Genomic DNA, 23,600 nt, shown 5'->3' with positions numbered 1-23,600 from the left:
GTCCCCAAGACCATGTACTCAGATTTAATGTATTAGGCAAGAGATGCAGGGGGAATGTGAGGATTTTTGTTTTCACTCAGTGAGTGGTAATGACCTGGAACTCACTGCCTACGAAGGTGGTGGAAGCAGAGACGATCAATGATTTCAAAAGGAAATCGGATGGGGGACTTGAGGGAAGTAAACTTAAGAGGCAATTGGCATAGGGTCAGGGAATGGGACTAACAGGATTGCTCTCCAAAGAGCCAGCATGGATACGACGGGCCAAATGGCCTCCTTCAGTGGGGTTATGACACTGTAATGTTTCAGGGAATTTACTGTGTGCAAATTGGCTGCCACGTTTCCAACATCACAACACTGACCGCACGTCAAAAGTACTTCACTGGCTGTAGAGCACTTTGGGACGTCTGATGGTCATGAAAGGCTCTACACGAAAACAAGATTGTTTATGATCTGTCTGTTTTGAGTACAGTAGCACCGTGGTTATGTTACTGGATTTGTAATATAGATGCCTGCACTCGTGATCCGAAGACATGAGTTAATATACAACCATGCCAGCTGGGGATTTTAGTTCAGTGAATTAAACACATCAGGAAGAAAACACAAGTTTCAGTAACAGTTGACAACAAAACTACTGAGTTGTTCTGAAAACCCATCTGGTTCGAGCCATTCAGCTGTATCAAACCACTTCTATCATGCCAGGTGTGTATGAGGTTTCACAGTGTATCAGGATCCTGCCAGGTGTGTATGAGGTTTCACAGTGTATCAGGATCCTGCCAGGTGTGTACGGGGTTTCACAGTGAATCAGGATCCTGCCAGGTGTGTATGGGGTTTCACAGTGTATCAGGATCCTGCCAGGTGTGTATGAGGTTTCACAGTGTATCAGGATCCTGCCAGGTGTGTATGGGTTTCACAGTGTATCAGAATCCTGTCAGGTGCGTATGGGGTTTCACAGTGTATCAGGATCCTGCCAGGTGTGTATGGGGTTTCACAGTGTATCATGATCCTGCCAGGTGTGTATGAGGTTTCACAGTGTATCAGGATCCTGCCAGGTGTGTATGGGGTTTCACAGTGTATCAGGATCCTGCCAGGTGTGTATGGGGTTTCACAGTGTATCAGGATCCTGCCAGGTGTGTATGGGTTTCACAGTGTATCAGGATCCTGTCAGGTGTGTATGGGATTTCACAGTGTATCAGGATCTTGCCTGGTGTTTATGGGGTATCAGGATCCTGCCATGTGTGCCTGGGGTTTCACAGTGTATCAGGATCCTGACAGGTGTGTATGGGATTTCAGTGTATCTGGGTCCTTTTAGGTGAGTAAAAGGCTTCACAAGTGATGCCCATCTGCAACTGTATTGAGTGAAATAAAGGCAATTCCACATAATTACAACTTACATCAGAAATTGTACAAATTGAAACTTGAATCTATGCAGAATAATGAGAATTGCTGACAAATTTGAGGAATGTTCAATCCTGCTCCCACATTCTTTGAATTTGATTCCCAGATTCTGACAAACGTTTGCAGTCAAACATTCTGTTTCTCAAAAGTGAAATGAACGGTTTGAAATCTCCGTATCATCTCTTACCTTTCAGGTGACCGGATACTTCGAATAAATCTTGTGCGATATTCATATAGTCAAATGGATCAGAACCTGTTTAAATTATTTAGATTTCATGAAATCAGATTTGTGCAATATTATAGTAAATTCTGCAGTGTTTGAATCTGAAGTTGAATTCAGTGTGTGATTTTACCGTACCACGTTCCAGTATTTCTTTCAGTATTTTCTCCAACTTTGGTACCACATGGCGCATTTTCACAAAGGATTCCCACATCACCCTTCGGGCCTGAGAGCCTTTCTCCATCACCAGATTTAGGAGAAGTTTGGAACTGTCCGCCCTGTTTCCCTTCTCTGTGAGTTCAATGATCTTCTGTAAAGAATAATAATGATTACATTGAGGAGGGGAGTGAAAGACACACATGGAGAATGAGAAGGAAAGGATCTGCTCAATGATGATATCTCCCAGTGGTTTTCAGCACAGAAAGCAGTCACTGGGCTGGGTACTGATCCATTCTGATCATGAGCGGAATATTCTAGAAACATCTTAGGAACATGGGAACAGGAGGAGGCCATTCACTCCTCGAGGCTGCTCCACAATTCAATCAGATCATGGCTGATCTGTACCCTAACTCCATCCACCCACTTTGGCTCCATATCCCTTAATACCCTGGGTTAGCAATAATCTATCAGTCTCAGATCTTGATTCAGTCATTAATGGAAATCAATTAGATGGAACCAAAATAGAAATCAGAAGAGTTGTTCCAGGAGAGTGAGGAATCACTGAGAATCTGCAGCAATTTTAATGGGATTAGTTTTCTCTGTCCTTCAGTGTCCAACATGACATCAGATACTGACTGACAAAATGATCCACTTGTTTCTCACACTTACTTCCTGTTGTCACACTTTCTGATTTACTCAGAAATAAAAGACCAGAGAATCAGAACTCAAGTGACAGGGAAGGGTTAATTCTGAAGTGAGGGAAGCAGCTAGAAAACTGTCTGAGAAATGACCACCGACTAATCGAAATAACCACTGTTGATTTATCGTTCAGGAGGGTCAACCAATAATAATGAAAATCCAATCACTTGTCCCTCACTAATTAAACATTTGATTCCCAGTATTTTACATGCCCACTGTTTGTGGAAACCTCGACTGGGAGAACATATTGAGCAATGGGGCTTGTGTAGTCAGGACGTTCAGCAACAGCTTAGCTCTGTATAGCGGCTTTCATGAAGGTTGTCGTAAAACCTAATGTCCTTTCTGTCTGGCCTCTGCGTGACTCCAGTCCTTCAAGAATGCAGTCGCTGCTGAAATGGCCTAACTCCCTCGATAAAGGTGGATATATTAGAATAAAACAGAGTCGGCCACTTACTTTTCACCTCAGCATCAGATTTGGACACGATGAAGGAAAACGGAGTCCAGTCGCCCTGTAACATCTCACTAACATCTGGGACTTGTGCAAAAACGGGGAGAGATGCACCACACGTTACTCAACAAGAGTGTGAGAAGGGGCAGGACTGGGTGTTAAATATTCCTGGATACAAGGTGTTCAGGAAAGATAGAAAAGGAAGAAAAGGGAGAGGAATGGAGGTATTGATTAAGGAGAACATTGCAGTGCTGGAGAGACAGGATATCCCTGAGGGGGCAAGGATGGAATCTGTTCGGCTGGAGCTAAGGAACAAAAAAGGTGCAATTGCATTGTTTGATGTAGACTATAGGACCCAACGAGCAGGAAAGGATGAAAAGGAACAAATTACAGAGAGATGCAAGAATTATAGGATAGTTACAAAGGGGGATTTTAATTGTACAAATATAGACTGGGATATTGGAAGTGTAAAGGGCAGAGAGGGGCAGAGTTCCTGGAGTGTGTTCAGGAAAATATTCTACAGCAGTAGGTTTCCAGTCCAAGGAGAAAGGAGGCCCTGCTCGAACTGGTCCCTGGGAACTAGGTGGGCCAAGTGGATCAAATATAAGTAGCAGTACATTTAGGGGACAGTGATTATTGTATCATAAGGCATAGGTTGGTAATTGAAAAGAATAAAGAGCAATCTGTGGTCCTATGTTTGTGGCTTCATTGGTAGTTCTCTTACCTCTGATTCAAAAGGTTGGGGGTTCAACTCTCACTCCAGGCACTCACTCCAGTGCAGTACCGAGGGAGTGTTGCACTGTCAGAGGTGTCGTCTTTCAGATGTCGTGTTAAACTGAGGCTCTGGCCAATATTTAGGGCGGCGCAGTGGTTAGCACTGCAGCCTCATAGCTCCAGCGACCCAGGTTCAGTTCTGGGTACTGCCTGTTTGGAGTTTGCAAGTTCTCCCTGTGTCTGCGTGGGTTTCTCCGGTTTCCTCCCACAGCCAAAGACTTGCAGGTTGACAGGTAAATTGGCCATTGTAAATTGCTCCTAGTGTAGGTAGGTGGTAGGAGAATGGTCGGGATGTGGTAGAGAATATGGGGTTAATGTAGGATTAGTGTAAATGGGTGGTTGTTGGTTAGCACAGACTCGGTGGGTCGAAGGGCCTGTTTCAGTGCTGTATCTCTAAATAAAATTTAAAAATCTCGAATCAGAATAATTAACTGGGGTAAAGCCAACTTCAATGGGGTAAAAATGTACCTGGGACAAATAAATTGGAATCAAAGGCTGGCGGGAAGAACAGCAGCTGAACAATGGGCTACCTTCAAAGAAGAGATAGTTTGGATACAGTCAAGGTATCTTCCTTTGAAGCATAAAGGGAGGGCAAATAAATTCAGAGCTGCCTGGATGACAAAAGAGATAGAGATGAAGAAGCAGAAGTGTGTTTATGACAGATATGAGATAAATAATACAATGGAGAACCAGGCTGAACATAGAAGGTTCAGAGGGAAAGTGAAAAAGCGAACAAGAGAAGCAAAGAGAGAGTATGAAAAGAGACTGGCAGCTAACATAAAATGGAATCCCAAAGTCTTCCATTGGCATATAAATGGTAAAAGGGTGGTCAAAGGTCGAGTAGGGCCGATTAGCGACCAAAAGGGGGATTTACGCAAGGAGGCACGGGGAATAGTTAAGGTATTAAATGAATACTTTGCATCTGTCTTTACCAAGGAAGATATTGCTGCCCAGACCACAATGGAACAGGAGGGAATTAATACATTAGAAGGATTTAAAATTGATAAGGAGGAGGTATTAGATAGGCTGTCAAAATTTAAAGTTGATAAATCACCAGGGACAGATGAGATGCATCCAAGGTTACTGCAGGAAGTGAGAGTGGAAATTGCAGAGGCCAACTTTTTCTGTCTTCCTCAGACTCAGGGGTGGTGCCAAAGTACTGGAGAGTGTTATGAAACTGCCTCTGTGCTTTGTTAACTATATTTTTTAATGATTCATTTTTGTTAAGATTGAAGCAATGTTAAACTTTGGGGTTTTCAAAATGGATCATTTAAAGGCCACTTGACTTTGAAAAACTGTCCCCGGGAATGTTTTAAAAAGGGGCACAGAGTGGTCTTGTGAGGAAACAAGTCTTTCCAGGAAACCACCTGACTTCCAGCAACAACAACAAGCCTCTCTGGGAAACCACCTGACTTCCAGCTCAATAAACAGGAGAACTTTGGACACCTGGAGAAGTTGTTTATAAAGAAGTGACAGGTCAAGATTGATGGAGGTCAACTCATGTTGTCGGTTTCGCTTTTGAATTGGTGTCTGTGTCTGTGGGAGAGAGTGAGAGAGACAGACAGAGACAGAGAGAGAGACAGACAGACAGACAGACAGACAGAGAGAGACGAGAGAGACAGAGAGAGAGGGGGAGGGAGGGACAGAGACAGAGAGAGAGGGGGAGGGAGGGAGAGAGACAGAGAGGGAGGGAGAAAGAGAGAGAGAGACACACAGAGAGGGGGAGGGAGGGGGAGAGAGAGCGAGAGCAAGAGAGAGCGAGAGCGAGAGCGAGAGCGAGAGCGAGAGCGAGAGCGAGTGAGTGTGAGTGAGTGAGTGAGTGAGTGAGTGGCTAAGGTCAAAAGGGAACTTTCATATTTCAATCTATGTGTTTATGCTTTACTTCATTACTGGTTAACACTTGTTTTGTAATAAACTGATAACTTTGCTGTTTATTAAAGAAACCTGGTTGGTTTGTTTCACTCTGGGATAAAAATAGAGTCTATAATTGACCATATCAGTAAGTGGAAAAACATTTCAATACATGTTGTGACCCTTGGAGATGTGGAACCAGAATAAACTGTGCACTCCTCCCACCTCGGTCATAACAGGAGTTGCAAATGTTACATCTCAGTTCAAAAAATGATGTAAAGAAAAGGCCAGCAACTGCAGACCAGTCAGTTTAACTTCAGTGGTGGGGAAACTCCAAGAAACAATAATTCAAGAGCAAATTAAGTCACATAGACAAATACAGGTTAATTAAGGAAAGTCAACACCGATTTCTTCAGGGAAAATCATGTTTAACTAAGTTGCTGGAGTTTTTTGAACAGATAACAGAGAGAGTTGATGAGGGAAATGTTGTTGATGTGGTGTAAATGGACTCCCAGAATGTATTTGAAATGATGCTGCACAAGCGACTTGAGACAAATTATGGCACATGGAATAAAAGAGTCAGTAGCATGAATATGAAATTAGTTGAGTGACAGGAAACAGGGGGTAGTGGTTACTGGATGCTCTTCAGGCTGGAGGAAGGTTTGTAGTGGGGATCCCCAGGGATAAATATTGGGACCCTTGCTTTTCCTGTTATAAATTAATGACTTAGACCTTGGTGTACAGGGCCAAGGGATGGGCAGACAAATGGCAGATGAAGTTCAATGTGGAGAAATGGGAAGTGATTCATTTTGATAGGAAGAACATGGAGAGACAATATAACAAAGGGTACAACTCTAAAGAGGTGAAAGAGGAAAGAGCAGAGGGACCTGGGGGTATATGTGCAGAAGTCATTGAATGTGACAGGACAGGTTGTGAGAGTAGTTAATAAAGCACACACTATCTTGGACTTTATTAATAGGGGTATGGAGTACAAGAGCAAGGAGGTTATGCTGAACTTGTATAAGACACCAGTTCAGCCTCAGCTGGAGTACTGCGCCCAGTTCTGGGCATTGCACCTTAGGAATGATGTGAAGGTGTCAAAGAGGGTGCAGAAAAGATTCACGAGAATGGTTCCAGGGATGAAGAACTTCAGTTATGAAGACAGATTGGAGAAGTTGGGACTGTTTTCTTTGGAGACGAGAAGGCTGAGTGGAGATTTGATAGAGGTATTCAAAATCATGAGGGTTCGAGACAGAGTGGATATGGGAAAACTGTTCCCACTCATGAAAATATCGAGAACGAGAGGACACAGATTTAAAGTGATTTGCAAAAGAAGCAAAATGACACGAGGAAAAACTTCTTCATGTAGCGAGTGGTTAGGATCTGGAATGTACTGCTTGAGAGGGTGGTGGAGGCAGGTTCAACTGAAGCATTCAAAAGGGAATTAGACTGTTATCTGAAAAGGAAGAATGTGCAGGATATTGGGGAGAAGGCAGAGGAATGGCACTGGGTGAATTGCTCATTCGGAGAGCTGGCGCAGACACCTTCTGCACTGTAACAATTCTGTGAAGTTATACGCATGAAATCACATTTATTAGCCAAAGTCCCAGACTCCTTCAACAGCATCCCTGGGTAGGTTTTGTTGCAGTGGTAATGGGGCACAGTGGAATACACTCGGCTGGGTCTGACCCTGAGAATCTACCACACTGACTGCAGACCCAATGTAGTCTCATGAATTCAGTAAAACTAGAGCATGGAAATCTCCTGCTCATTACAACCTGCCACCCTCCGGAACTGAAGACTCAGTTCTGTTCCATGTTGAAATGCACATGGAGGATGCACTGAGGATATAAAGTGCACAGAACCTAGGCTAGGTGGGGAATTTAAATGTTCAGTTTCCAAGCAATTTGATTCACTTCACATATCATCAAGAAATGGTTGAGCACACTGGACCAAGCAAAGGTTATTGGTTTAGAAGAACGAGAGGTGGTCTCATTCAAACATACAAAATTCTTAAAGGGCTCGAAAGGGTATATGCAGGAAGGATATTTCCCCTGGCTGGGGAGTCTATAATCAGGGGACACAGTCTCAGAATAAGAGGCAGGCCATTTAGGACTGAGATGAGGAGGAATTTCTTCACTGAGAGGGTGGTGAATCTTTGGATTTCTCTGCCCCAGAGGGCTGTGGAGGCTCAGTCATTCAGGATGTTCAAGACTGAGATTAACAGATTTCTACATATTGAAAACATCAAGGGATATGGGAATAGTGCAGGAAAATGGTGTTGAAGTAGATCAGCCATGATATCATTGAATGGTGGAATGGGCTTGAAGGGCTGATTGGCCTACTCCTGCTCTTATTTTTAGGTTATGTTCCTTTATGCACCTCATTCCTCTTTTCTACTTCTATATGCTGGTGCCGATCCACCTAACAAAATAGTCCTGTTCAGGTGTAACCCATCCCTTTTGAATATGTGCCACCTGGCCTAGAACTGGTCCCAATGGCCCAAGAATCTAAAGCCCTCCCTCCTGCACCATACCTCAAGTCACACATTGATGCTCCTTACCTTCCTACTTCTACTCTCTGTCTCCAATAAGGGACAGTCTAACCACTTTCCTTCCTCCTTCAATGGCATTACCATCTCTGGCCACCATTGGTAAGGCAAAGAACTAGGTGCTGGGTGAGTGCACAGAGGCCAGTGTAAGAGGGAACAGAGAATTTCAGTGGCACCAGAAGTTTATAGGGACAGAGCAGTTTACAGAGAATAGGGAAGGACAAGACAATGAAGGTATTTAAATTGGAAATGGAGAATTTTAAATTGGAGTCAGAAATAAAAACTGAGAATTGAGAAAATACTCAGCAGGTCAAGCAGCATCTGTGGAGACAGAAACAGAGTTCACATTTCAGATCAATGACCTTTCATGTGAACTTTCATGGAGTCATTAGAGAATCAGGAACCACAATAAGTGAGTGAGCAAACGAGTGGTAGCTGAGCAGGACGTGGACAGGACAGGGAACAGGCAGCAGAGTTTTAGATGAACTGAAGTTTACAGAATGTGACAGTCGGGAGGCTGGTCAGGGAATCATTTAAATAATCGAGTTTAATGACTTAGACACGGATGATGGTTTAATCAGCAGATGGGCTGAGATAGGAGTTCAGTCAGACAATATAATGGAGACAGCAGTGCAGACCCAGTAAAAACACATATAGTAAAAGCACATCAGAACTTAGTTGAAACAAAGGGGCTAATCACACAACAATGAACAGTGTGTTAAAGCATAGGGGGGCTGGGTAGAAAGGGGCCACAGCACACAGATGGCCGAGGAATTGTAGACAGTATAGAAAAGACATATTGATGATCCAATACACTGTCCTTGCACATAACAGATAAACATGGACACCAGATATAATTAGACTCATAGTAGACAATGGGAAACTGTAAAATGTTGAACAGGTTCTCACTGAGCCAAATAAGGAATTATCATTCTGTCATTATACCAGATCCCTATGAGTAAGTGAGAGGGGAGGGTCTTGGAAACAAGATTTAACCTCTGAGTGAAACTGGGAAAGGCACGAGAACCCCGGGGAAGAATACTCGAGAAGATACCCCTGAGCCAAGGGCTCAGAGAAGAGCAGCCACAAGTCCGAGATTGATCACCTCATGCCTTGGCGGGTAGAATACTGAGCAAGTAGTGAGAGCTTGTACTTTGATGATTTAGTGTGTGAATAAAATATTGATATACCTTTCACCAATCAGATTCCGTGGGTTCTTTAAGAGTAAGCTCGTATTAGGCACAACAGCAGTATGGTGTATTTATGATGAGGAGGGTATGGGATCGAAAGCTCAGTTCGAGGCAAATAGAATCATAGTATCATAGACTGTTTGACAGGAGGCCATTCGTTCATCGTGTCCGTGCCAGCTCTCTGCAAGAGCAACTCACCTAGTCCCACTTCCTGGCCTTTTCTCCGTAGTCATGCAATTTTTTTTCTTCTTCATCTCTTCAGATAATTATCCAATTCTCTTTTGAGAGCCTCAATTGAATCTGCCTCAACCACACTCTCAGACAGTGTATTCCATATCCTAACCACTCACTGCATAAAAAAACTTCTTCCTCATGTCACTGTTGTTTCTTTTACCAATCACCTACAATCAGTGTCCTCTGGTTCTCGATCCTCTGCCAACAGGAGTAATTTCTCCCTATCTGCTCTGTCCAGACCCCTCATGATTTTGAACAATCTCCTCTCAACCTTCTCTTCTCTAAGCAGAACATCTCCACCTTCTCCAATCTATCCACCTAAATGAAGTTCCTCGTAACGGCCTGCTTGGGTCTGCAAATGAAACCCGACCCGAGTCCAACAGAACTACATCCGAGCTGAGCCCGAGGCCTTTCATTTTTCCCATGCCTGACCCGACCACCGGAATATAATCAAATTTATTGAAGATGTAGTGCTCTACCTTCGATGGAATCACTCACTGCAGACGAGTGCGGAGTGTTTCCCGCCTTGACGTACTGGCTGTCACTGTGTCTGACCCAGCCCAACCCGACCCGAGCCCGAATGCTGGACCCGGAAGAGCGACCCGAACCAACCCGAACCCAACACATGTCATTGGGTCCGTCGGATTCGGGTTGGGTAGCCATGCTCTAGTTCCTCATCCCTGGAACCATTCTCCTGAATCTTCTCTGCACCCTCTTTAATACCTTCACATTCTTCTAAAGGGTGGTGCCCAGAACAGGACACAATATCCAGGTGAGTCTGGACCATTGTTTTATACAGGTTTATCATAACTTCCTTATTTTTGTACTATATGCCCCTAATTATAAAGCCCAGGATCCTGTATGCTTTGTGAACCCCTTTCTCAACCTGCTCTGCCACCTTCAATTATTTCTGCACATATACCCCAGGTCCTTCTGCTCCTGCACCTCATTTAGAATTTCACTCTTTATTTTATATTGTCTCTCATTCTTTCTATCAAAATGTATCACTTCATACTTCACTGCATTAAATTTCATCTGTTACTTGTCCACCCATTCCACCAGCCTGTCTACATCCACTTGAAGTTCACTGTCCTCTGCACAGTTCACAATACTTTCAAGTTTTCTGTCATCCACAAATTTTGAAATTGTGCCCTGTACACACAACCCTAGGTCATTAATACATATCAGGAAAAGCACTGGTACCAACACTGACCCCTGGGGAATCCCACTATATAACTTCCTCCAGTCCGAGGAAATAGGATGCAGAGTTTATGAACATTTAGGTGCAGCCTCAAACAGTGGTTATGGAGGGAGATGGAAAGAAGCAGCAAGGAGACAGGGTTTGTGTTAAAAGATGACAATGTCATTAGTCATCACAATATTTAACTTGAGGAAAATTGAAACCGAATAAAGAACGAAAGAACATTGAGACGGATCTTGTGATCTGTGGTGAATGGACTGCACACTGGCACTTGTCCATCAACATTTTATAGGCAGTTGTGCTGGAGGTTCTTTTCAGTCAACTCCTGAAAACACAAAAACCCCTTTACAAAGCATCTGGAACCTGTGTGAACAGGGGAAGATTAACCAGTCAGATTGAAAATTTGTTAATGAACGGCACAGAGTCTAAAGCAGTAAGTGTCAGTTTGGATATTTAATTCAATGTCAAACCAGGTACAGAAAGCACAATAACAAGAGGGAAAGAATAATCAGATCAGGAGAGAGGGAAAAGTGACAGCAAGAAAAAGTAAAAACAATTAAAATGCATTTATTTTCTTTAATCTCCAACAATAATTTAAATTTGAAGGAACGAGACTTCACAATTGTAAAAGTTATTTTTCCATGCCAGCGAGGTTGTTTGGCAGTAATTAAGATTTATCACTCTGCTAAAAAATTACTTACACTGGAATGAACAAGCTGTAACATTTTTTCTGACCAGTTTAAAGTGTATCTATTCAGTAAATTCAGCAACTTCACACAGTTCAATGGTAAATCACCAATGAAGCTTTTGGAGGAGCACAGCATCTCAGACAGAAACTGAGAGATTTCTGTATTTAACTGGGCATGTGCAGCCGCTGAAAGTTACTGTCCAGTTTAATGTTAGTAATGGCAAGCACTGTTAGCCTCACTATTATTTCTACTGCAAAATCCAGCTGCTTATAAAACATTAAACTACAACATTTTATCTCCTAGTCATGCTTTCCATAACGAAAATGGAGCAGAAGTCAATCTATTTGTCTGAAAATAACAGACAGAATATGTTCAATTTCCTGACCTTCCGCCAGGCTGTGGTGTTTCACAGCAAGAATATAGGGGCAGGAAATTACAGACTGAATGAGCTCAATTTCCTGCTATTTCTCTGCAGTGAGGTTTCACAGCAAGAGCACAGGGCCAGTAAATTTCTTCCATCCGTTTTTAAAACGCGCCATTTATAGGAAGTAAAAGCATCGGGGAAAGAAAAACTGACATGCAGAGTGACTAGGATGCTGTTAATGAGGAATGTGGAATTACTGTTACTGTGAGGGATTTGAGAACTTTGGGCTCATTCCACTCGAGGGTGAGCAGATTAAGTGAGGAGTTGCTGCAGGTCTTCAGATTCTGAAGAGAAATGATCAAATAAATAGATTATAGTTTTCACTGATTGGCCAAAGAACAAATATTTAAGTAAATTTGATGCATTCAGACTGAATTTGGAAAAATGTCTTCATACACACAATGTGTTTAAAAAGCATAATTTACTCCCAAAAACTACTGTGGAAGCAAGTGGGCAAATGTTTATTAATGAGAATTCTGTTGGTGTGTGAAAAAGTAGGAAAGATAGAGTGTGGGGAATGATCATAAAATTGGGACTAGATTGAGTGGATATTAATGTTAATGGGTGGTAAACAGATGCTTGAGATTTGACTAGTTTTTCAACTTGTGCAGGTGGTAGCAGATCCATCGTCCATTATATACCCTGTCTGATTTTCATTCCCATTTACTTCTCTTCCATTAAAAGGAACTAACAGAACTTTACAGGCAGTTTGTATGGAATTTTCTAAAGTGCTCTTCCGGGGAGTGACCCTCCACAGTAAGTTCTACTGTCCAGATTGTGCCTGCACTGAAGTTGGAATTGGTGATGTGTGGGGAAGAATAAACCCTGCACAGTATCGGGTTTTCAATCCCCATCGCTGGCTTCTGGTTAGTTTCCCTGTTTGGGTCTCACATTTTATCCATTTGAAGATTTTTGTTTTTGTTCTTGAAATGCCGGTAATACCCGCTGGGTATTTTCACCTCTTCATATCATTGTTTCAGATTCATAATATGTTCAGGTTTATCCATTTCTTTCCTGTTTAACCTGTTTCTCTTCTGTAACATTCTATGATTGTAAGATCTGACATCCTGTTAATTCTGTGGTGTTTAAATAATCCAAACTCATTCTGTGTCCCTCTCACTTACCCCATGTTCTTGTCCACTGAAATGTCTCTCGTATGTTAACAATGAGCTGACTCCGTCCACTCCTTCAATCGCCTGTTCTAGTCTGTCCCGGTAGAATTTTGTCAACTTGAACAACTGGTAATCGTCGTAATTTGTCAAGAAATCAGTGATGGTGGAGTTCGGATCTGTGAACACAAATGGAGAAAACTAAACACATTATCGACATTCTATCCAGAATGTGACATTTCCTCTTATAACAAACGGCTACAACCTTCACTGAGACAAACATCTTCTGAAAACCCAGATATACCACATGTGCTACATTCTATAAATCTCAACAAAGCTGTCTCTTAATGTGTTCGGATATTGTGCTCATGAATGGAAAATAATGTTTACTTTGGATAGATACTTACATACTTATAAACACTCTACACATGGGTAGGGTGAATGCTCAATATTCACAAACCCTTCAGGGAAAAGTATTGAAGAAATTGGAGAAAGTGATTGGGGATTCTTGTGGTTACTGACAGGTGATAAGGGGTGTGGGTGGTTCCCACTCTTTACCTTCCAACTGACTGAAAATGTGTTTGGTTAAAGTGATGTGCTAGTGCTCTGAGTGTCTATTGGTCAAATAAACAGACAATTGACAGGTTTTCTCATAGGTTGAAAACAGAAGATTAAATATTTTTTCACTATTCCCAAAATGGCTGTAACCTTATTCATGTCCACATTTACTCTCACACTCATACACAGGGATAGATAGATAGAGAAGTAAAGGGGTAAGTAGGTCAAAGTGAGGTTGGTGTTCGTGGTTTACAGGAACCCTGTTAGAACTTCTCTGGTGGATGGGCTTTTTCTTTTAAAGTTGCAGGCCTGGGTTGCTTGTAGACTTGAGCTTGTTGAAATGTTTGGAGGATTTCTGGTGGTTATGATTTCAGACTTGAGTTGATGGTCACTTTAAACTCTGTGTTGTGTTGCAGCAGGGTTTGTCCTCCTTGGCTGGGTTGCTTTCGAAGGTGTTAGCTGGATGATTTGTTGAGATCTCTGTCTCTCTGCAGAGGGCTGGCTTTAGAAGGTAAAAATCTATCACAATTCAAAAATGTCTCTTGATGGTTCAGGATGAGTGTAATTGACACCTCTTAGCTTGGAATGCATATACTGTCTGATCCTCAGTGAAAAAGTGATTTTTTTTTATACAAGTCTTCAATTTGAGTTCTATATTTTCAACTGAGGGAGGAAGGAAGGAAGGAAGGAATGGGGGTCACACGACTGCACACATGATACCAATACCTCAATTTTCCAACTGCTACAACTGGCATTAACAGCCATTTCTTTTTTATGTGTTTTAGATCATCCCCTTCTTTGAATGAGGCACAATTATACTTGAAATTCCTTTTGCGTCTAAATGTAGCCCTAGAATTTGATTTAAACCTAGTGCTGTGAATTCTCTCTTGCTTTTAAGTCCGAGTTATGCATTGTCAAACAGAATTGGTTTTACTCTAGCATCTGTAGTACTTTGGAAACTTTAATATCAAACATGTGAGGTTTTGCCGAAACAGTAATTCAATTTTGGCTCCTGAGTCCTTGAAGTGATCATTTTTTTCAGGGGGATGCAGGGACCTCTTTTCTGAGCCAAGGTTTGTAATGTGGAAATTTCTGTTACTGCATTGTTCTTGGCTGGTGGCAAGAGATACTGTCTGTACAGACTTTAACCCCTTAACTGCTGTTTCCACAACACATGGATTCAGTAGCTCAAACTCCAGCATATCAATAACTCTTATCTCCAGGTTGATAAATTGATTTTTAGCCCCAGTGAAGCATAGGGATTCTCCTCCTGCACTTTGTCCTTAGTGGATTCTAATCGCTGGGTTTCATTAGCTTTGGATTTAGAACCTGATTGTTTGATTCTTCAGTGGACAAATCCACACTGACCTCGCTCCCAGTTTTCTTGTGCCTTTCACAAATGCTGTTTACCTCAGGAAATTTTACCTTCCCTTTTCCTTTACCTTGGGGATGGGTTTTTCTTTAACCATGCCCTCTGGGATATTATTGCTCGCAGGTGGCTGTCCAGCTTTCACTGCACTTCCCTGTGGCACTTCAGCTAGATGAGGCAGCTCCCTCACTTTTGACTTGCCTGTTTGGCAACTTTCTTTGTCCCTATTTAAATCTTTAAAGAAGGTTTCGGCTCACCATATATCTGGCACTTTTCCTTCAATCTTTGCTGCTTTTATCACAGCTCCTTTAAATTTTACTGGCTCCATCTTGGCCTTTTAAAATTCTACTGGCTTTACTTTAGTGTCTTTAATTTTTATTGACCCCCTCTGGGATTTTTGGAACTTCTTCAGCCCACAGCAGCTGCACAGAAATTTGCTTGTTCCCCTCAGTTTCCCCAGTCTCCATGGACTGTTCTGGACCCTCTGAAAACAATACCGTGCTTCCTGCCAAGTCATTAACCAGCAATAGGTCGACCCCCAGCACTGGTAAGCTCAGAATGACCCTAACCGTCACTACACTAGTGACCAACTTACTCCGCAGGTTAACCTTACATAAGGGAACCTTTAAGCATTTGCTGGTAGGCCCTTTACCAATACAATGGTATTTGTTCAGCATTCGTGCAGCATTTTTGCAATCTTTATTTATTTATTTATTTAGAGATACAGCACTGAAACAGGCCCTTCGGCCCACCGAGTCTGTGCCAACCAAGAACCACCCATTTATACTAACCCTACAGTAATCCCATATTCCCGACCACCTACCTACACTAGGGGCAATTTACAATGGCCAATTTACCTATCACCTGCAAGTCTTTGGCGGTGGGAGGAAACCGGAGCACCCGGCAAAAACCCACGCAGTCACAGGGAGAACTTGCAAACTCCGCACAGGCAGTACCCAGAATTGAACCCGGGTCTCTGGAGCTGTGAGGCTGCGGTGCTAACCACTGCGCCACTGTGCCGCCCACTGTTACCAGCAGTGTTTGTCGACAACCGATGTCCCTGAGGATAGTTATCTCTTTGCCTGGTGACTGGGATACAAAAGGAGTCATTTTCCCTTTATGCAAAATGTTTTTTTTTTTTTAGATTAGATTAGAGATACAGCACTGAAACAGGCCCTTCGGCCCACCGAGTCTGTGCCGAACATCAACCACCCATTTATACTAATCCTACACTAATCCCATATTCCTACCAAACATCCCCACCTGTCCCTATATTTCCCTACCACCTACCTATACTAGTGACAATTTATAATGGCCAATTTACCTATCAACCTGCAAGTCTTTTGGCTTGTGGGAGGAAACCGGAGCACCCGGAGAAAACCCACGCAGACACAGGGAGAACTTGCTAACTCCACACAGGCAGTACCCGGAATCGAACCCGGGTCCCTGGAGCTGTGAGGCTGCGGTGCTAACCACTGCGCCTCTTGTAACTATTCTGATCTTGTGCTATATTGGAACACATGCTCACAACTTGTATAGCTATAGTCACTGGCTTGACTGCAGTGTCCAATCTACCTGAACAGGCCCAGATTTTCCACAGTGGTAACACACTGTGCGTGCACCGACTGGTTTATCATCTTGGTTCCTTCTTTTAATCGTTGAAGACTGATCTGTTTTTCCTTCCTTTCCTTTTCTCAAGCCCATTTCTGCTTCTTCTACATCCATCTCATTTCTCCCTGACCTGGAAGAGTTACTGGTTTATTCTGAATTTAAGGTCTGTGTGTTAATTTATAATCGATCATTATTGCTGTGTCTCTCACCCTGCTAATTCTTTGTTCTTCAATTCGGGTTCTTATATTATTTGGCACGTTACTTTTAAATTCTTCCAGAAAAATCACTTCTGTCAAATTTTCACATGAGGGTTTTAGCCTGAGAGATCGAGAGCCAAATGTTTAATTTTTTCAATTCAATGCAAGTCCGGGCAGGTCTCTCCCTAACATTTCAAATCTGTTACCGACAGGCTTCAGGGACTAACTTGTCCACATTCAGAAATGCTGTTTTAGTTTGTTCATAATCGAGACAGTTTTCTTCTGATAACAGAGAAAAAGCTTTACGAGCTCTTCCTGCCAATTCGTCTTGCAAGAGGAGAGTCCAATATTCTTTCAGTCATTTTAGCCTATTAGCTATTTTCTCAAATGAGATAAAATAGGACTCGACCTCTTCCTCATTGAATTTTGGCACTAACCGCGAGTGTCTCAAAACATCAATGTTTTGCTCCGAATTGGGGATCAGGTTTGAGTGGCTGGTAACATTTCCACCTTGTACTGGCAGCCTGTTTAACTCAAACTCTCTCACCTCTCTTTCTTTCTGCAATTGTATTTACTCCCTTTTCAACTGAAACTCTCTTTCCTCTTTTTCTTTCTGAAACTCCATCTCCTCTTTTCAACTGAATTTTAGCGAGGATTATTTTCTCAGTCTCCAATTCAATGCTTTTTTTTCCTTCTGTTTCAGGGGTAAATTTAAAATAGCTAGCTAGACTCTTCAGTATTTCAGGTTTCTTTGTTTTCTGTATAAAAGTGTCTCCCACGTCAGTAACTACAACTTTTAAATCTTCAATACTTAATTTAACGTATTATGGGATATGTCTCCCTGTTCTACAACTCCTTAGCATTAAAGATGGCCGTGTCTTTTGTTTTTACCAACGTGGAGAAGAAAAGAATGAACCTCTACGTGTCTCTGGTTAGGGCCCAACTAGAGAACTATGTCCCGTTCTGGTCACCACTCTTCAGGAAGGATGTGAGGGTCCTTGAGAGGGTGCAGAGGAGATTTACCAGAATGGTTTCAGCGGTGGAGAATTTAGTTACAAGGTTAGGTTGGAAAAGCTGGGTTTGTTCTCCATGGAACAAAGGAGATTGAGCGGAGATTTACTAAAAGTGTACATGATTATGACAGGCTTTGATAAGTTAGATAAGGAAAAGCTGTTCCCATTAACAAATGTTACAAGGACTAGGGGACACAGATTGAAAGCTTTGGGCAAAAGATGTCGGGGGAATATGAGGAAATACTTTTTTACACAGGGTGGTAATGACCTGGAAATCACTGCCCACAAGGGTGGTGGAAGTGGAGACGATCAATAACTTCAAGAGGAAGTTGGATGGTCATCTGAGAGAAATAGACTTGCAGGGCTACGGGGATCGAGCCAGGGAGTGAAACTTACAACATAACTACGTGGAGAGCTGGCACAGACTCGACAGGCCAAATGGCCTCCTTCTCTGCTGTAAATGATATGAGAAAACCTGTTTGCTTAATTTTCCACAAATCTCTTGTCTAACATGCTGGTTCAGCTGCTGGCTTCAAACCCCCAATTTCTTACTGACAGGTGGTAAGGGGTGTGGGTCATTCCCACTGTTTAACTAAACACGTTTGTGGTCAGTTGAAAGGTAAAGTGATGGGTTAGTCCTTTGAGTATCTTTAGGTCAAATAAACAGACAAATGACAGGTTTTATCACAGGGTTAACACAAAAGATTAAATATTTATTTTTTCACTATTCCCAAAATGGTGGTAACCCCAGTCACATCCTCATTCACTCTCACACTCATACACAAGAATAGAAAGGAAAAGGGGTAAGTAGGTTGGTATTCGTGGTTTGCAGTAAACCTGTTGGAACTTCTATGGTGGATGGGCTTTTTCATTTAAAGTTGCAGGCCTGGGTTGCTTGTAGACTTGAGCTTGTTGAGATGTTTGTAGATTTTCTGATGGTTAAGATTTCAGAATTGAGTTGATGGTCATTTTAAATTCTGTGCTGTGGTGTAGCAGGGTTCACCTGCCTTGGCTGGGCTGCTTTCAAAGGTGTCAGCTGGATGACTTGCTGAGATCTCTCTCCCTCTCCCCAGAGGGCTGCTTTTTTAAGGTAAGAAATCTCTCATTAGCTTCTGTTAGGAGACACTGGTCTTCATCCCTGTGGTGACCAACAATGGACCAGGATGTGGTTATTTCACACATTTGTTGTTTCAGAAGAACCTATTCAATTGAAAAATGTCCCTTGATGGTTCAGGATGAGTGTAATTGACACCTCTTAGCTTGAAATGTATCCTTTTGTCCTTGCCAGACAGGAAGACAGTTTGAATATACTGTGTGACCTTCAGTGAACATTTTCTTCCAGCAAGTTATCCACATTTTTAAAAGCCGATGTTTTATAACTCTTCAATTGAGTTCTGTATTTTCAATCGCTGCACTCCACATGAGCATGACATAATGCACACATCTCTCAAGGTCGACAAATAATGTTGTGAAGAGATAGCTGGTGAAAAATGGGTGTATTCATAGGATAGCTGACATCAAGTCAAAGGAGGGGACAATAGAACAACAAAGTGATTCCTGACAACGCAGCAGACCGCTGACATCATCAGAGTGCACCAAGATGCACAGACACGCAGCTACATCTTACCAGGACTAAGTGGCGCATGCGCGGGATGATGTCATCGTGCAGCACTAATGTCATCGCGTATCGGTGCCTGGTCCATCTTCGTGCGTGTGCTTTGAAGCATCATCGGGTATCCAGCACCCCCCTCCCCCCCCCCCTCCCCCCGTAGGAAGTGGCTGAATGGGAGACTTTGAGGCTGGAGCTTGATCACCTCGGCAACTCCCTCCATACCTCGAAGCTTCCTCCCCTCAGTTGCTCGCTCCAGACCTCGCTGCTCCCCCCTTACCCAATTGTTACTCGCTTTGTACCACCCCGCTCTCCGGCTGCCAGCTCTGGGCTGCACCGCTTCCCTCCTCTCGGCCACTTGCTCCGGAGAGTGGGGTGGCGCGAGCGGGGAACAATTGGCCAGGGGAGTGGGGGGAGCGTGAGCAGGGAACAATTGGCCAGGGGAGTGGGGGGAGCAGTAAGGTCTGGAGAGAAGGGGTGGGGGTGGGCGCGAGTTGCTGAGGGGGGAGAGCGGCCAGTGGGACAGGAGCTAGTAGCTGCATTTGTCCTAGTCAGTCATATAAACAAATCGCAATAGTGAATTGGCAGTACATTTTATAATCTGCCCGATTTTCGATCGGGGTGAAAATTCACTATTTTCTGATGGAAATTCAAGCATAAAATTACTTTTGCATTTCATAGGATTTCTGGAATATTAAATGTTTCTGAGGATTACAGTTAGTATCCTATAACTACATAGTAGCATATTACTGGGCTTCCATCCAACTTAATGTAAGGTTAGTTTGCTGGAACAATGTCGCCATAAGCATTTCCTGTGATAAATTGAGCAGCGCCATCTTAAATCCTGGCAGCTGCCCGAACGTCGCAGACACTGACGTTCCAGTTGAAGAGCCTCTATTTGCGCATGTGCAAGCGCTGCGCCACCTAGTGGTTGTATTGTCAGCAAACGCAGCCTGAGAACAATCAGAAAGTTTGCTCAACGAGCTGGGCTTTAAGGAACATCTTAGAAAGTGAGGTGGAGAGGCTGAGGGGGTCAGGCAGGGAGTTCCAGAACTTAGGACCTGGACAGCTGAAGGGCCGCTGCCAATAGCGAGGCAAAAGAAATGGGGGCTGCACAAGAGACCCGAGTTAGAGGAACATTCTCAGAGTGTTGTAGGATTGCAGGATGTTACAGAGATGTGTAAACGAAGGCCATGGAAGGATTTGAACACATGGATGAAAATTTTAATGATCAGGTGATGATTTAAAAATTATGAGATAAAGGAGGCAGTAGCAGCACGGATACAAAATTGGTTAAGGGTTAGAAAACTGTTGGTTCCCATGGTTCAGCACTAGAACCACTGGTGTTTTTGATGCACCTCAATGACTTGGAATTGGGTGTGCAAGTGCAGGGAACAATTTCGAAATTTGCAGGTCACATGAAACTTGGAAGTCTGGTGAGGAAAATGATAATGGACATCAAGAGATCATAGACAGGCTGGTAGAATGAGTGGGCACATGGCAGCTGAAATTCAATACAGCAAAGTGTGATGTCTGGAATAATGAGGAGAGACAATACAAGCTGATGGTACAATTTTAAAGGAGGTGTCAGAACAGAGAAGCCTGGGGTGTTAGTGAACAAATCTTGGACAGTGGCAGGACAGGCTAACAAATCAGTTAATAACATATATGGGATCCTGGGATTTATAAATAGAGACATAGAGCACAATAGTCAGGAGGTTATACTAAACCTATATAATACCTGTTCAGCCCCAACCATACTGTCCAATTCTGGACACCACACTTTAGGAAGAGCATGAAGACTTTGGAGAGGGTACAAAAAGATTTATTAGATTGGTTACAGGGCTGAGGGATTAACGTTACAGATATACTGTACAAACTGGAGTTGTTCTCAAAAGAGAAGGCTAATAGGAAATTTGATAGTGGTGTTTAAATTATGAAGACTTTGAACAGAGTAAATAAAAATAAACTGTTTCCAATGGTTGAAGGTCAATGACCAGAGGACACAGAATTAAGGTGATTGGCAAAAGAGTCAGAGGCAGCATGAGGAAAAACTTGCTTCAGAGAGTATAAATTCAGGGGCCTCTCAGTGCTGCTTGTCGACATTGAGTGCTGCTGGAGGGCACAGAGTGTGAAGCAGGGAGTTTGGTAAGTGAGGGAGTTCGGTAAAGAGGGCAACTGTAAAATAATTAAGAGAAAATAATTTAACTTAAATTAACAGAATAAAGAAGGCAGGACAAGTGATGTGTCGCGACTGCAGTATGTGGGAGCTCCTGGATGCCACAGCAATCCATGGCAACCACATCTGTAGTAAGTGAGTGCAGCTTGAGAAGCTTCGGCTCAGAGTCATTGAGCTGGAGGCCGAGCTGCAGACACTGCAATGCATTAGGGAGGGGGAAAGTTACTTGGACACATTGTTCCAGAAGGCAGTCACACCCCTTTGGTCAGTGGTCAGGGACAGGAGGGTGTGACTGCGAGTCAGACAGGTAAAGGGATCAAGAAGGTGGGAGTGGAGGAGGCACAGCCCTTGGAAGTTCAAGGTTCTTGCAGCTTGTATGGAAAAGAGCGAGGGCTGCAGTGTGAATGAGCAGATTGACCATGGCATCAGGAAGCCATTCAAGTGGGAGGAGCAAAAAGGAAAGCAGTGGTCGTCGGGGACAGTATAGTGGGGGAGATTGACACTGTTCTCGGTAGCAAAGAGCGAGAGTCCAGAAGGCTGTGTTACCTGCCCGGTGCCAGGGTGCGTGACATCTCCTCAGGAGAGGAGCTTACAGTGGGAGCGGGAGGATCCAGTCATCGTGGTCCATGTAGGTACCAATGATACAGGCAGGACAAGGAAGGAGGTTCTGCAGAGTCAGTATGAGGAACTGGGCACCAAATAAAGAAGCAGAACCTCAAAGGGAATAATACTGGGGGAGGTGGTGGCGTAGTGTTATTGTCAGTGGACTAGTAACCCAAAGATCCAACGTACTGCTTTGGGGACATGTGTTCGAATCCCACCACGGCAGAAGGTGGAATTTGAATTCAACTAAAAAATCTGAAATTAAAAGCTAATCTAATAATGGCCATGAAAATATTGCTGATTGTCTAAAAAACATCTGGTTCACTAATGTCCTTCAGGGAAGGAAATCTGCTGTCCTTACCTGGTCTGGCCTACATGTGACTCCAGACCCACAGCAATTTGGTTGACTCTTAAAACGGCCGAGCAAGTCACTTATTTGTATCTAACTGCTACAAAGTCAGTAAAGAATGAAACTAGACGGACCACCCGGCATTGACCTCGGCATCGGAAACAACAACGGCAAACCCAGCCCTGTCAACTCTGCAAAGTCCTCCTTCGTAACATCTGGGGGCCTGTGCCAAAGTTGGGAGAGCTGATCCACAGACTAGTCAAGCAACAATTTGACATAGTCACACTCAGAGAATCATATCTTACAGATAATGTTCCAGACACCACCATCACCATCCCCGGGTCTGTCCTGTCCCACTGGCAGGACAGACACAGCAGAGATGGCGGCACAGTGGTATACAGCATGGCCCGGGTATAAAATTAAAACCTGACCTGGGCCAGACCTGGCCACAGCCAACCCGAGCAGTTTAATTTTTTTTCGCACCCGACCCGACCTGACACGAATATCCTTCATTTGTTCCAGCAGCAGGCTATTCCTGCAGATGGAGTTGTGGGGAATCATGGGTAAGCCTGATCCCGTGACTTCCCGGAAACAGCACTGTCCAGCCCGATCCGAGCCCGAATACTGGAATCGGAATTTCAACCGGACACGAACCCGAAAAATGCACTCGGGTCTATTTGGGTTCGGGTTGGGTAGCCAGGCATTACAGTGGTATACAGTCAGGAGGCAGTTGTCCTGGGAGTCCTCAGCATGGACTCCAGATGCCATGAAGTCTCATGGCATCAGGTCAAAGATGGACCTCCTGCTGATGACCACCTACCGGTCTCCCTCAGCTGATGAATCCGGACTCTTCCATGTTGAACAGCACTTGGAGGAAGCACTGAGGGTAGCAAAAGGCACAGAATGAAATCTGGGTGGGGGACTTCAATGTCCATCACCAAGAGTGGCTCGGTAGCACCACTACTGACCGAGTCCTAAAGGACATAGCTGCTAGACTGAGTCCACAGCAGCTGGTAAGGGAACTAATAAGAGGGAAAAATATACTTGACATTGCCCTCACCAATCTACCTGTCGCAGATGCATCTGTCCATAGCAGTATTGGTAGGAGTGACCACCTCACAGTCCTTGTGGAGACGAGGTCCCGCCTTCACATTGAGGATATCCTCCA

General features: G+C 43.5%; 1 protein-coding gene across 1 annotated transcript in view; it reads right to left on the bottom strand.

Moving 5' to 3' along the window:
- LOC137345324 (NACHT, LRR and PYD domains-containing protein 3-like) overlaps positions 1-23,600 on the bottom strand; it is a 67,486-nt gene that overhangs the window by 41,374 nt on the left and 2,512 nt on the right. Inside the window, exons 2-4 of the mRNA XM_068008822.1 lie at positions 12,960-13,123; positions 1,754-1,925; positions 1,583-1,648 (exon numbers count right to left, since the gene is read on the bottom strand). Coding sequence (XP_067864923.1) covers positions 1,583-1,648; positions 1,754-1,925; positions 12,960-13,123 — 402 coding nt within the window. The remainder of the gene's footprint in view (positions 1-1,582; positions 1,649-1,753; positions 1,926-12,959; positions 13,124-23,600) is intronic.

Source organism: Heterodontus francisci, chromosome 28 (assembly GCF_036365525.1).
Source record: "Heterodontus francisci isolate sHetFra1 chromosome 28, sHetFra1.hap1, whole genome shotgun sequence".
NCBI lineage: Eukaryota > Metazoa > Chordata > Chondrichthyes > Heterodontiformes > Heterodontidae > Heterodontus > Heterodontus francisci.
Note: the sequence above shows the minus strand (reverse complement) of the source record. Positions and strands in the feature narration are given on the sequence as shown.